Here is a 13,632-nt window from a genome sequence, read left to right as displayed (position 1 = left end):
GACCCCAGGAACCAATGAACTTTGTGGGATGGGTGTCCTCAATGCCACCAGCATTTTCCATCAGGCTGGTATCTGACCCCAATTTTTTCTGGGACATTCAGAGTCTCCGGACCCCATATCTTCATTGAGTTATGAATTTATTTTTTTTTGAAGGGGAGTCTTTCTCCAAAGACTACTGGTTGGAGTAGAAATCTATGGTTGCAACTATTTAGTGCCTCAGCAGACATGGGACCCGTCCTTCTGCTAATTCCCTGGGGAGGTAACATAAATGTTTATTGACAGTGCAATCCTCAAGAAAATAAAGTTGCTGATTCATCGCCTTACGTTGAAACCCTGTGTTTTTTCCCTCCCTTCCTTCCTCTTTATAAGGAGACACTCTGACGGAGAGCACATTTTGGGGACCCACTTGACGTGTCGTGGTCTTGGTTGCCTGATCCTTCTTCCATCTGCGGATCGTGGTCCCTGTAACAGCAGGGGGATCAGCCTCCCTCTTTCCTCTGGAGGATCGCCCTTCTAGAGACTCTGAGGAACAATGGAAGTCTTGGGGTTTCTCAAACTGGAAGTGAATGGCCCCATGCTGACAGTGGCCCTCTCAGTGATCCTCTTGGCCTTCCTGAAATGGTAAGTCAGCCAGCAAGTTCCCATGACCGTGACATTGTCGGTAACAGCAGCCCTGGAGCTTTGCTGGAGCCAGGGTGGGGGATGTGGGAGTGTGTTTTTCTTCTCTTCTAATCTAGAGGGAGTTGAGTATTAACACAGCTTCAGAATTAAAAGCAAACAGCCAGGTTAATCTTTTGCTAAAATGCATGAGATCGAGGTGTCAGGAAAGGCTGGTGATTCAGTGACTGAGAACGCTACACATAATTAAGTTTGAAAGATGGAAAAAGAAAAATATTGGAAAGGTTTGGGGAGAAGTTATTTCCTCGTACGTGTAGTATCTTCTCACTTCGCTTTTCTGAGATCCGCTCCCCGTGGTGGATGTACTGTGGATTCAGCCTCTTGGTTCATATGACATTAAAAACAAGAAGGACGTAGGAGCTGTCTGGCATCGTGGGCCCCTTTGCAGGAGGCCACTGGCAGGGATTTCTGTAGGTTTAAGGACAAAGTGGTGGAACTAATTTCCTAGATTTCTGCTATTTGATAGAAAGGAATGGATTCTGATGAACAGAGTGCATGAGACCTTGAAAGGATGTCAGATTTGAACTGAGAGTAGCTCCCTGTTATCTGGTTAATTCCACAGGAGGCTTTTCAAAGTTTGGCTCTGCCCAAGGCCTGTGTCTGTAGATGGAAGGACCCACAAGATGCTCCATTTATGCATATTCACCTGGCTGGTTAAACTTACTATAGTCACCCACTCGATCCAAAGCACCTGGATTTATGTTGGCTCCAGTTTTTGAGGGGAAAGTGGAAAAATTAATGGAGAACTCGAGTTTGAACAGAATTTCAATTTATGTTTCCGGTGGTAATAAATCCTCCCCTAGATTAATAACTGGGAAAGCACTTTGAAAAGCATCAAGCATTATGCAAATGTGAGGTATTATTCTTTTGGAATTTGCATAGCTGAAAATGGAGTTCACGTTTGATGTTCTATGATGATGAAATGACTTCTTGGAAATTGGCTCTGAAACTCAGCTTCAGTCCCATTGCTGTTTTTGCTTTTTAACTGGTTTAATTATCTTTTGAACTTTTCTCAGTATAGCTTATCTTGCCTTGAAACCAGCCATATACAAAACCAGGAGCCACGAGTAGCTCTCTTCCCTGCCCCACCCCATTCACCCATCTCAAAGTGTTCCTATGCTCAGGGATGTACACACCACAGTGCCTACACATAGTAGGTGCTCAGTAGATGGCAGCCACCATCATTAACTGCCATCTATGTAAGCTAACTGCAGAGGAAAATAAGTCTTTAGTGCTTCAGGTATATTTTAAATTTCTTCATATGGTTATGAATCTATTTTCCCATCGATAGCTATGCTCTGACCATGGTTCTCAAAGCGTGTCCCACCTGAATCCTCCAGACCGTTTCACAGCATTAATGTTGGTATTAGACACTTCTCTACACGTTTCTGTCTTTGTTTTGTTTTTTTTTCATTTCTGTGTTCTCAGCTCCCAGCCCAGTGCCTGACTTATAGCATGGCCTCGATAAATGTTTGATGAACGAATGAATGAATGACATACGCTAATGTTGCTCTGGTTGTGGAAAGGGGCATGTGTCCTGATTGGATGGTTATAATCAGTGTAGATCAGGAAGTAGCCGACAATAACACCGCACCATTCAGCAAGGCAGCTGTGCATCTGTAATCCACTCCCAGGGCCATATTAATAACCTGGGTCAAAGACACAGAGATTAGATAAAGGCATGAAGCAGAGGTGGTAAATAGGAAGTGAAAGCTGACTTCCATTTGTTATCTCAAAAATATTTGTTGATCTGTTAATGTATGCCAGGCATGGAGTGGAGGCTCTCTGGTACAAGGTCAGGAAACAGGAGGTCGGGATCAGATGCCCAAGGCAGGGGGATACATGGAGGCTCTGGGGTAAGCATGGTATCTGGAGGGAACCATGCTGAAGGAGAGCAGGCAGCAGAAGACGGTGGCTGTGGCCGTGGCTCTGGAGCTCCTGGGTCTATCCCTTGATCCAGCTCAAGGTAACCATTCTCGGGCTCTCAACCCTCCTCTTCCAGGCAAGGCTCTAGGTAGCCTCTGAGCAACAGACTCCTGCTTGAATGAGGTTGGGCCTCCCCTCCTGCTTCATTCTTTTGAGAGGACTTGTGGGAGAGAGAGGGGTGCTCAGGGAAAGCTGGAGGTGGACAGATCCCCATAGCCATCTTTCTCCTAAGAAGAAACTGTGGAGGGCGGCATGTCCTCACCATTCAAATTCCTTTGTCTTTCCTTTGAGAGTCATCTTGGCCATTGGGCCAGGTAAGATTGTCATGGAGAGCCTAAACTCTGAGAAAGTAAAATTAGGAGGACTGCTTCTTGCCTCCTCAACTGGCCTGAGAGTTCCTGCCAGGGAGGGGTGAAGTCTCATGTCTCATGGCAATTCCAGAAATCTCTATCCATGGCACAGATGTCCTTCTAGCATTTGGTTTAATGGGGGTAAAGGTGAGAAGTACACATTCATCAGCCCAGCACCCAGGACTTAGGGTTTGGCTCCTGCCTCTTTCGGCAGACTCCTCTCCCCCATCCTTCCCCCATATCCTGTTCTCAAAGTGGTCATGTTGCTGCATGCGTCCTTTCTTTGCCCTTCCATGCTTGCAATTCCCTTCCTCTTCTCTTTCCTTCAGTGCTCAGCTCAGGGGCATCTCCTCATGGAAGCTTCTCCTGTTTGTCTAGGGCACTTACGAGCCCCCACTCAGTGCTGCTTTTATCATATCTCTCACCAAGCCCCCACCCTCCCAATGCCCAGCATGTGGCATTGGTGCATAGTAAATGTTAGCTGAAGGCTAATTCCAGCCTCTGATCTCTGCTGGTATTTTTCTTGCTGGTTCTTCTCTTACCCTTCACAGATCAGTACAGATCTTGACAGTTGTGCCTACTCGAGTCACCCCTTTTCCTGAAAGCCTGTTGTGTTTTCAGTTTGTACCAACTCGGTGACCCCTTTTTAAATTGTTGCAGGCTTGCTGTTTCTGTCGCCCCAGCCACGTTGTAGAAGAGACCATGACGTGTACTCAATAAAGGCTTCTGAATTATGACGTGTATATGTGAATTTGGAAAGAAGACAAAAGAGTCAGTTTCATTTAAAAAGAGACCATTATAAAATAGGCATAGCATCTTGCAATAGTTTTCCTCAAGGTGCATTTGACACAATTTTCAACAACACTTATTTAAATCTACCGTTGATGGGGTATCAGGAGATCAGAGCTGCTCCACCGGGGCTGGAGATGGAGCAGGCATATAGAACATATTAGCCAGAAGTACGTGAAGCACATACAAAGGTGATTAACACACATGGCAAGACATTTTCAAAGCTCATTTTTCTGGGTAAAATTGTTTGAAAGTCTTACTTCTGGAAGAGATTTGATATACAAGAAATAAGTTGTATGAACTCAATATTGCTAGAGGCAACCTTAACTTCTAGTGTATTTAAACTTTCAAGCACACCTAATACTTGGCAGCTGGATCCCCGTTGGCAAAGATTGCTTGATTCTTTAAAAGAGTATAAGGAAGTGGCCCAAATATTAACAGTGGTTTTTCTTCCTTGGTGGGATTACGGATGATTTTATTTCTTTTTTTAGTCTTTCAACAGCTTCCACATTTCTTTCATGAGTATGAATTACTGAGCAAAAAATACAAAATAAAAAAAAGAGAGAAACTTTATTAAAAAGAGGGGGAAATTGCTCTTCTCTACTAGTGAAGAGGAAACCAGTTTTATGCTTTGGGTGTGGCATTTTCAGGACTATAATCTCATTATTTCTACCAATAGAGTAGAATGTACAAGGGGAATTTGGAGTAATGGGAGAACTTCTTGGCTAATGAGGCAGTGCAAAAAGTACTCCATTAAGTAGCTAAACAGTCAAAGAAGGTAAATATATGAATACACTGGAAGTTGAGAACTGCTATCTTGGAAAGATGCAAGGGCTTTTAATGCCAGGCTGCATTTAAAGGTCAGGAGCCTAAGACTCAGAGGGTAAGAATCAACTGGTTGTTAAAATAGGAATCAGGCTGCTTTAGGGCTCTGATCAAGTCTCATTCTAAGACCAGGCTAAGATTGGTTAAGACCAATAAAGTGTTATTGGTGATTATTAAGACTTATGACTATAATGAAAATCACTGTACCTGGAAGTGTCTTTCTCAGAGAGCTTGCTTTATGTATGGGAGGACTAATTCTAAGCCCAGACCATGTCTAGCAATCTAGATAATCTAGTCCTAAACTATATTCAAAAGAAACCATTGCTCTCTGGGAGGCAAGGAAGGCTTAATATCCACCAATCACTCAACATGATACACCGCACTAATAGAATGGAGCAAAAAACTATATAATCATCTTAATAGATGCAGAAAAAGCACTTGACAAAATTCAACTTCCTTTCCTGATAAAAATTCTCAATGGATTAGATATAAAAGGAATATAACTCAATATGATAAAGACTGTATATGACAAGCCCACAGATAACTTTATACTTGACAGTGGAAAGATGAAAACTTTTTCTCTAGGATCAGAATAAGACAAGGATGCCCACTCTCACCACTGCTATTCAATATAAAGCCAGAAGTCTTAGCCAGAGCAATTAGGCAAGAAAAAGAAATAATAGGCATCCAAATTGGAAAGAAGAAAGTAAAACTGTTTGTAGATGACATGATCTTGTGTATAGAAAATGCTAAAGACTCCATTAAAAAGCTGCTAGAGCTAATAAATGAATTCCATAAAGTTGCAGAATATGAAATCAAACATACAAAAATCAGTTACATTGCTTTATACCAGGAACAAACTATGTGAAAAGAAATAAAACAATCCCAGTTACAATAGCATCAAAAAGAATAAAATACTTAGGAATAAATTTAACCATGCAGGTAAAAGATCTGTACACTGAAAATTATGACATTGATGAAAGAAACTGAAAAAGATATGAATAAATGGAAAGATAGCCTGGGTTCATGGATCAGAAGAATTAATATTGTTAAAATGTCCTTGCAACCCAGAGTAATCTATAGATTCAGTGTAATCCCTATCAAAATTCCAATAGCATTTTCCATAGAAATAGGAAAAAAATCCTGACATTTTTATGGAGCCACAAAAGCAATCTTGAGAAAGAAGAACAAAGCTGGAAGCATCACACTTCTGGATTTCAAACTATATGACAAAGCTATAGTAGTCAAAATAGTATGGTTCTGGCATAAAAACAGACATATAGACCAATGGAATAGAATAAAACATCCAGAAATAAACTCATGCATATATGGTCAATTAATTTTTGACGAAGGAACCAAAAACACAATGAAAAATGGATAGTCTCTTCAATAAACGATGTTGGGGAAAGTGGATAATAACATGCAAAAGAATGAAACTGGACCCTTATCTTATATCATATGCAAAAAATAGCTCAAAATGGATTAACAACTTAAATGTAATACCTGACACTGTAACACTCCTAAAAGAAAACATAGGGGATAGCCTTTTGATATTGGTCTTGGCAATGATTTTTTTGGATATGATACTAAAAGCACAAGCAACAAAAGCAGAAATAAACAAGTAAGACCACATCCAACTAGAAAGCTTTTGCACAACAAGGAAAACAATCAACAAAATGAAAAGACAACCTACAGAATGGGTGAAAATATTTGCAAACAGTATATCTTAGAAAGGCTTAATATCCAAAATATATAAGAAACTCACACAACTCAATGGCAACAAAACCAAACCAAAATAACCCGATCAAAAAATGGGCAAAGGAATGCAAGAGACTTTTTTTTTTTTTTTAAAGATTTTATTTATTTATTTGACAGAGAGAGAGACACAGCGAGAGAGGGAACACAAGCAGGGGGAATGGGAGAGGGAGAAGCAGGCTTCCCGTGGAGCAGGGAGCCCGATGTAGGGCTCGATCCCAGGAGCCTGGGATCATGACCTGAGCCAAAGGCAGACAACGACTGAGCCACCCAGGCGCTCCAAGAGACGTTTTTTCAGGGAAGACATACTAATGGTTAACAGGTATAGGAAAAAGTGATTAACATCACTAATTATCACGGGAATGCAAAGCCAAGCCAAGAGCAATCACCTCACACTTGTTAGGATGATGATCATCAAGAAGACAAGAGATGACAAGAGTTGGCAAGGATATGGAGAAAAGGGAGCTCTCATGCACTGTTGGTAGGAACATACATTGGTGCAGCCACTATGAAAATAGTAGGGAAGTTCCTCAAAAAACTAAAAATAGAACTACTACATGATCCAGCACTCCCACTCCTGAGTATATATCCAAAGGAAATGAAATCAGCATCTTGAAAGGACATCTGCACTCCTGTGTTTGTTGCAGCATTATCCACAATAGCCAAAAGATGGAAACAATTTAAATGTTATTGTCCATGAATGGATAAATTGTGGGTCTATATGGACAATACTATATTATTGAGCTTTAAAAAAAGAAGGAAACTCACCATTTATGAGAACGTGGATGAACTTGGAGGCCATTATGCTACATGAAATAAGCCAGGCACAGAAAGACAAATATGGCATGATCTCACATAGATGTGGAATCTAAAGAGTTGACTCATGGAAGTAGCGAGTAGAATGGTGGTTGCCAGGGGCTGGAGAGTGGCGGGCCTGGGGAGATGTTGGTCAGAGGATACAAACCTTCAGTTATAAGATGAACAAGTTCTAGAGATCTAATGTACAGCATGGTAACTGTAGTTAGTAATAATGTCGAATATGTGAAATTTGCTAAGAGGGTAATCTTAAGTGTTCTCACCCCCACAAATGGTAACTATGTGAGGTGATGGATATGTTAGTTAGCTTAATTGTGGTAATCATTATACAAGGTATACTTATCTCAAACACCCCAAGTTGTATACATTAAATATATACAATTTTCATTTTGTCAGTCATACCTCAATAAGCTAAAAAAAAAAAAAAAAAAAGCAAACACCACTGGGCTGGTATAGAGCCCAGCTGAGACATCTTGAGTTTGTCAGAGCAAGGAAGCCACATAGGTGTTCCCTGGTATAATCAGAAGGAGAGGGAGAGGTATCTAGCTGCAGAATGAGGGTATTTGAAGATCAGTTTGGCCACCATTTCCCAAGTTCTGTTCCTAAAAGTGTTTGGGACATTAAGTAGAAGGCAAGCCTTCTTAGAAATAAATAGCATATCAAAGGTCCATAATGTTCTGCAGTAAAGAAATCTGTTTAACTTCATTTAACCCAGTTTTTCCTGAGCTTACTGGATTAAGAAATGCAGCGTATGGACATAGTGAGAAGGGCGATCTCGACCAGCTGAGACATTCCCTTGAAAAGAGTGGTCAGACGTGTTGGTGGTGGTCAGGCAGCTGCGTAGCTGAGGGAAACAGAGGGGCTGCTGAACAGAGGAATAAAACATGCGGAAGATCCTTTTGCAAGCTTTGAGGCTCCAGGGTTGATGATGGTTACTTCAGGGCACAGAGGGTGTGGAGCCTAGAGGGTAAAGGAGGGCCAATGTGCAGGCTGGTTCCAGTTCAACATTGAAGTAAACGAATAACCCCAGCTGTCTGACAATGGCAGGAATTCCGCCCTGGGAGGTGGTGAGCATCCCTCCACATCCACCAGGAATGCCACCAAAGCACTTCCTGCATGGTGTGGGTGCTTGGCCCATGTGACCACTGAGTGCCTTCTGGATCTAGACTCTGTGCAGGGGCCAGTCTGTACGGAACCAGCCACTGCTGGTGAAAAGCAAGTCAGATGAAATTCAAGTGGTCCACTAGGAACTGCTCCCTCTTCTGCCCGGACACCCTACTCATCCTCAGCAGTAGTGCCAGGGGAGAGGAGACAGTGTCCCAGGAGCCGGGAAACACTCTCACAAAGCAGCCTTTTGGGGCCTCATTATGGCTTCCTGAACGACTCTATTCTTGCCTTCCGGCCATCGCTCCTCAGACTTTCTGGGTCGCCAGCTTATCAGAGGTGGCTTTGGGAAGCAGAAGGGTCTGGGGCGGGGGCGGGAAATATAAGGAAGAATTTACGTGGCAGAGGAAAGGAGGGAGAAAATTCCGAGGGAGGAAGTGTCACAATGTCAGGGTTTGTAACATTTGGTGGAACAAAACATTAAGGGTGTGAATAATGGACACATTTTAGAAATACATCTTAAAGGCCATGGACAATTTCCAGTGCCCCAGAGCGTCTAGAGAAGGATGCGTGCTATTTCCCTTTTAAATTTTTTGTACTTTTTGTTTAGGATATGATGGGCACTTTGGTTTAATAACTCAGTGATGAGCTTGGAGATAAAATTGAACCTGCTTAGGAAAACTAGGTCTGTGCTTCCTCAAGGACCATTTTCACAGAATATTATTTTTTTGTATTCTCTCTTTTAAATAGTTATACACAATATCCCTAGCCTTCCCCTCACTTTATTGATTTTCCAGAACGAGAGTACGAGGCATGACTATAAAGTAACGTGACTGATTATTTTAGCATACGCACCAGAACTTAGATAGCCAAATGAATTTTATGACCCTCAGAGGCATTTTCCTGATAGGCTAAACCTTTGCTGCAGATACGCAGCTATCAGAAAACACCTGCTTAGCACTTTTCTTTAGGAGTGGTTCTTGGTGTCTAGAAGCAGTCTTTTGACAGCCTCAAGGCAACCAATTGTTATCTTTTTGAGAATGGATTGATTTTTTTAAAACAGTCCAAATTTTGGCGGTAAAGTGATTAGATTGGGCAATATTATTTTTGACTCAAAATAAAGTGTGATTATAAAACAATAAGGCTTCTTGTTGTTCACTCGAGAGGTTTTTGAACCAGGAAGCCCGGGGATTCTGTGGAGGGGCCACACTCATGGGGCATATGCATTGTTCTTAGCTTTTTGGTTTGTTTTGTTTTAAAGAAAACAACAGCAATCATCTTAATACTTGTGGTCATACTTCCTCTTATCTTGCGAGGAGTTCAGACTTCTTGTAGCATCTACTCTTTGGGCAGAGATGAAAGAAGAATCTCATTCATTCTATAGACAAAGCAAATAATCAGATTAATGTTAGCGCCTTACTGGGGTGCTTGAGTATATGCTTGGTGCTGCTTGCCCTGGGAGAACAGTGGCTCTTCCAGAAATAAAGTTACTGAATGAACCCTTCCCTCCACCCCTGGATGCATAATAACAGCCATCTTCATAGGCTGCCATTTGCCACTGAGGGTAAGTGTCCTGTCTTTAGGAACCTGAGCAGTATTGCAGGGATTTATATGTATAATGTATATCTGAACATGGGGACAGAACTTTGGGGAGAGAAGGAACAGGGGACAGTTGTTCATGCTGCTGTGCATTGGTGCTTCCGTTATTAAGAGCCACCTCATTCCTGGTTTGCCAGAAATATGTGATGTTGCACAATTTCTCTGGGGTGGAGTGTTGGCTGAGTGGGGAGATGCCGGAGCCCTGGGCTCTTGGCTGTCTTTGGTCTCCTGGCAGAGTCTGGCACGGGGCCACACTGCCGGGCCATCCTCAACTTCCATATGTCCTTGCAAAGGTATGTCTTAGGTTTCACCTTAACAGACAGCAATTCCTGAACATGGTCCCAGAAGGAGGACAGCCCTTTCTTTGCTCAAAAGTGTCTGGAAAAAAGGTGTCAGAGATGCCCTGAATGCAAAGTCAACCTCAACAAATAGTGGCTTCAACCAAAACCCTCTTTTCTGAGCACCCCTCATAGACACCCTGGGGAGAGCCAGTGCTGTGCACGAAAACCAGCCTCTGCCCCCACATGTCAACCCAAAGGTGCCCTCAAATCCTCCCCCACATTTCCCTCCTGCCTGCACATAATATGCCCGTTCTTCTCTCTACTCTTGTTCACTCATCAGTCCCTGCTGTCTGAATGTCCTCCTCTCTCTGCTTAAATCCTAGCCATCCTTCCAAACCGTGCCAAATGTCATTCTTCTTGAAGGTGACCTTAACCAAGCCAGCCCTCAGGAGCCCTGCCCACCTTGAACTTCCGTAGCGCCCCCCTGTGTCTATAGCCATCTTGGCATTTACCGTATTATCTTATTGTGTATGCATGTGTCCTATCTTCCTAGCCTGACTCTAAGCCCCTGAGCGCAGGGCTGAATCTTAAGCCAGTGAGTGCCTTGTGCACAGTAGCTGCTCAATAAACGTTAATGACCGTCACCATGCCTCAGGTCACAGAGATGCACGTGTGGGCATGTGAGCACCGGGGATGGCAGGATCAATCTCCCTCTGACTTGCTTGCACGCTAGTGGCCATGTGTTCCCAACACCTAGCAGAATGCCTTGCACATGGCTCACTGAAAGAGTAAATAAATGACTTCTTAGTTCATACGCTCATTGAATGCTGAAGGTTTTCAAGGCAGTGTGCTGGTTCTCCCTCATTGATGTGCAGTGGCTCACAGTCTCATGAATGCAGATAGATAAAGTAATTGTCACACGAGAAATTGAAGAGCAGGGCTCTGAAGCGAAAGCAGAGGATAGGACAGAATACAGGACACAGCCATGTAGAGGTGACATATGGGGGATCATAGAGCTCTTGGGGTCTGAGTGGGGTACCCTGACAATAGTGTAGGGGGACAGGAGGCATCCAGCCCTCAGAAGAGAGGCATCAAAGGACAAACACCTCCTCTTTCACTGTTCTATTGAACACTAATCCCCACAGTTTGAAGCAATGCTATCTAAACTCTTTACCAACGTCCACTGTTTATATTATTTCCCCATAGGTCCCATTGTCTAAATAACAATGCATATTTAAGTAATGATTGATTGATTTTCCCATTTTAATCATTCTAAGACAATGATAGAAGTTCTGCCAATGAGAATAGCTGATCAATGAGATAACCAGCATTAGCGTACCAAGTTATAATTCCACTCCAAAGCAAAGAAACTTGACATTTTCGTTAACCTGCACCATTTTATTGTCAGTAACTGCACGATTTACATTAGACTCTTTGAAATGTTGAAAATATCTCATGTGCCCCCTTCCTACCTTTGCAAATCAATAGGCATCTGGGGAACCCAGGCTATAAGCATTGTAAAGCATAGTCAGTTTATACATTTCGGGGTTTGAACTCTACTCGTAAACAGAGAGTGACCAAAATTGGGAGCATCATCTCATGACAAAAGGGATGATAAAGGAAGGTAACTGGGAAATTCTCAGGAGAAATATGGTACCATGGAAATCAGCTAGGCCTTTACAGTTTAGGACAGATACACTTTTTCCACCAGAAAAAGTTGCTCCATCCTTGCTAGTTTCCTCATTAATAAGAGAGGGCTGAGAGTCCCTGCCTCTCGGCATATGGCACCTTGCCACCTGGCCACCTAGGCCAGCTCTCACTTACCCCTAACGGCCAGCCCATCCGCATTCTTGCCAGTCTTGTTTCCTAAGTGGTCTTTGAATTGTTCTTTCCTCCCTCTCTGCTCTTTTACTACTGTAGGCCAGGATTTCAAGAGCATCCCTTGGCTGGAAATGGCCTCCCAACTGGTTTCCCTGCCTCCTGCCTGTGTCCCTCAACTTTGTCCTGCAACTCTGTAGCCAGAATCACACCACAGGAGCTCACCATTGTTCTGCAGAAAACCCTTCCATGGTGCCCTCCCACCTAGGGAATGAAGTCTCCCTGGCCTGCCACCACCCCAGCCCCCTCTCTGACCTGGTCCCTTCCCCCTCTGCATGTTCAGCTCCCATTGCTTCTCGCCTGACACTCTCCTCTCTGGTGCTCACAGTTCCTTCCAGACTCCATGCTGTGTACCACCCATTTCCTTCCCTCTATTGGGGTACCCTCCCCACCTTGGTTCAGGTGAGAGCCTCTGCATTCCCTGTGCTCCTGGCCCCGCTGCATCTGGTCCCTTCTCTCGCTTTCTTTCCACTTATCTAAGGTGAGCTCCCCAAAGGCAGGACTTGGCCTTACACACCTTCCATCTCAAGTGCCCAGCATTGTGCCTGGGTCACTTAGTACACTTCTATTGGGTAAATAGGCACTCAATTTCTTGTTGAGCCAAACCGAATTGGGAGATAATATATATAGAATTCTGTGTGGCATGGGTTTGGCATATGGGGACTCCCAATACATGCTAGTTGTTCTTTGCTGTCAGGAATATTATCACAGAGAATTTCCATTCATTTCTGGCTGCGTACCACTGCAACCAGCTACCACTCTCATTTGTTATATAACAAAATGTCATTGACCTGAACTCTGGATCTTGGTAAAACATTCTCTCTTTATAATTCAGGCGAGCCTGGGGTGTGGGTGAAGTTCATCTCTGCACTATTGATAAGGGAAGGGTTGCTAAACAAAATCACCGTGCAAAGGTGACCGCGGCACCCATCTGGGAAAGCCAAGGACCCTCAAGCACTTGAGCAGTGTGTCGGTTCTTCAACACCGTCTTTGAAAACTCACTAAAACTCACTTCACTTTTGGCTGCCTTTCTGCACTTGTGCAATGGTCCAGAGCGTGAGCTTTGGAACCAGATTGCCTGGATTCAAACCCTGGCTAGCCTTGCAAACTTAAGCAAGTTGGTAAGGTCTCTGCATCTCAGTGTCCCCATTTATAAACTAGGGACAGTAACCATGCTTGCCTCCTAGTGTGTTTGGAAGAGTCAATGAGTTAAGACATGGAGTAGACTGGCCAGTCCCAGTAACGTTCGATAAGTGATAGCTAGTTATTATCTGATCGCTGCAGGCTTATACTCAACAATAATTATGTAGATCTGGGTGAGATAGCTCACGATTTTGTTTTCAAGCTCAGTCATTATTAATTAATTTTAACACCATTTGGAATTGTCCCATGCTCTTCAGGAATGCACTGAAGTGAAAAGTGAGGAGAGCTGTATTTCAAACAAGTGGCCTTGTTTTGAATAATCTTGGGCTTATATGATGAGGTTGCAAAATACTTGTTGGATTTAGTGACTAAGAAGTCTTAGGTGCTGTTGGAGATGGCCACTGATGGAGTGGTGGGGACAGGAGCCAGAAAATGCAGCAGGCTTAGAAGCAACTGGGAAGGAAGGCAATGGAGAGGAGATGGACTTC

At 43.3% G+C, this 13,632-nt stretch overlaps 1 protein-coding gene across 1 annotated transcript in view; it reads left to right on the top strand.

The window, feature by feature from the left end:
• The first annotated feature begins 371 nt into the window (after positions 1–371).
• TBXAS1 (thromboxane A synthase 1) overlaps positions 372–13,632 on the top strand; it is a 152,299-nt gene continuing 139,038 nt past the window's right edge. The window contains exon 1 of the mRNA XM_032401464.1: positions 372–621. Coding sequence (XP_032257355.1) covers positions 533–621 — 89 coding nt within the window. The 5' untranslated portion in view covers positions 372–532. The remainder of the gene's footprint in view (positions 622–13,632) is intronic.

Source organism: Phoca vitulina, unplaced genomic scaffold, assembly GCF_004348235.1.
Source record: "Phoca vitulina isolate PV1807 unplaced genomic scaffold, GSC_HSeal_1.0 scaffold4, whole genome shotgun sequence".
NCBI lineage: Eukaryota > Metazoa > Chordata > Mammalia > Carnivora > Phocidae > Phoca > Phoca vitulina.
Note: the sequence above shows the minus strand (reverse complement) of the source record. Positions and strands in the feature narration are given on the sequence as shown.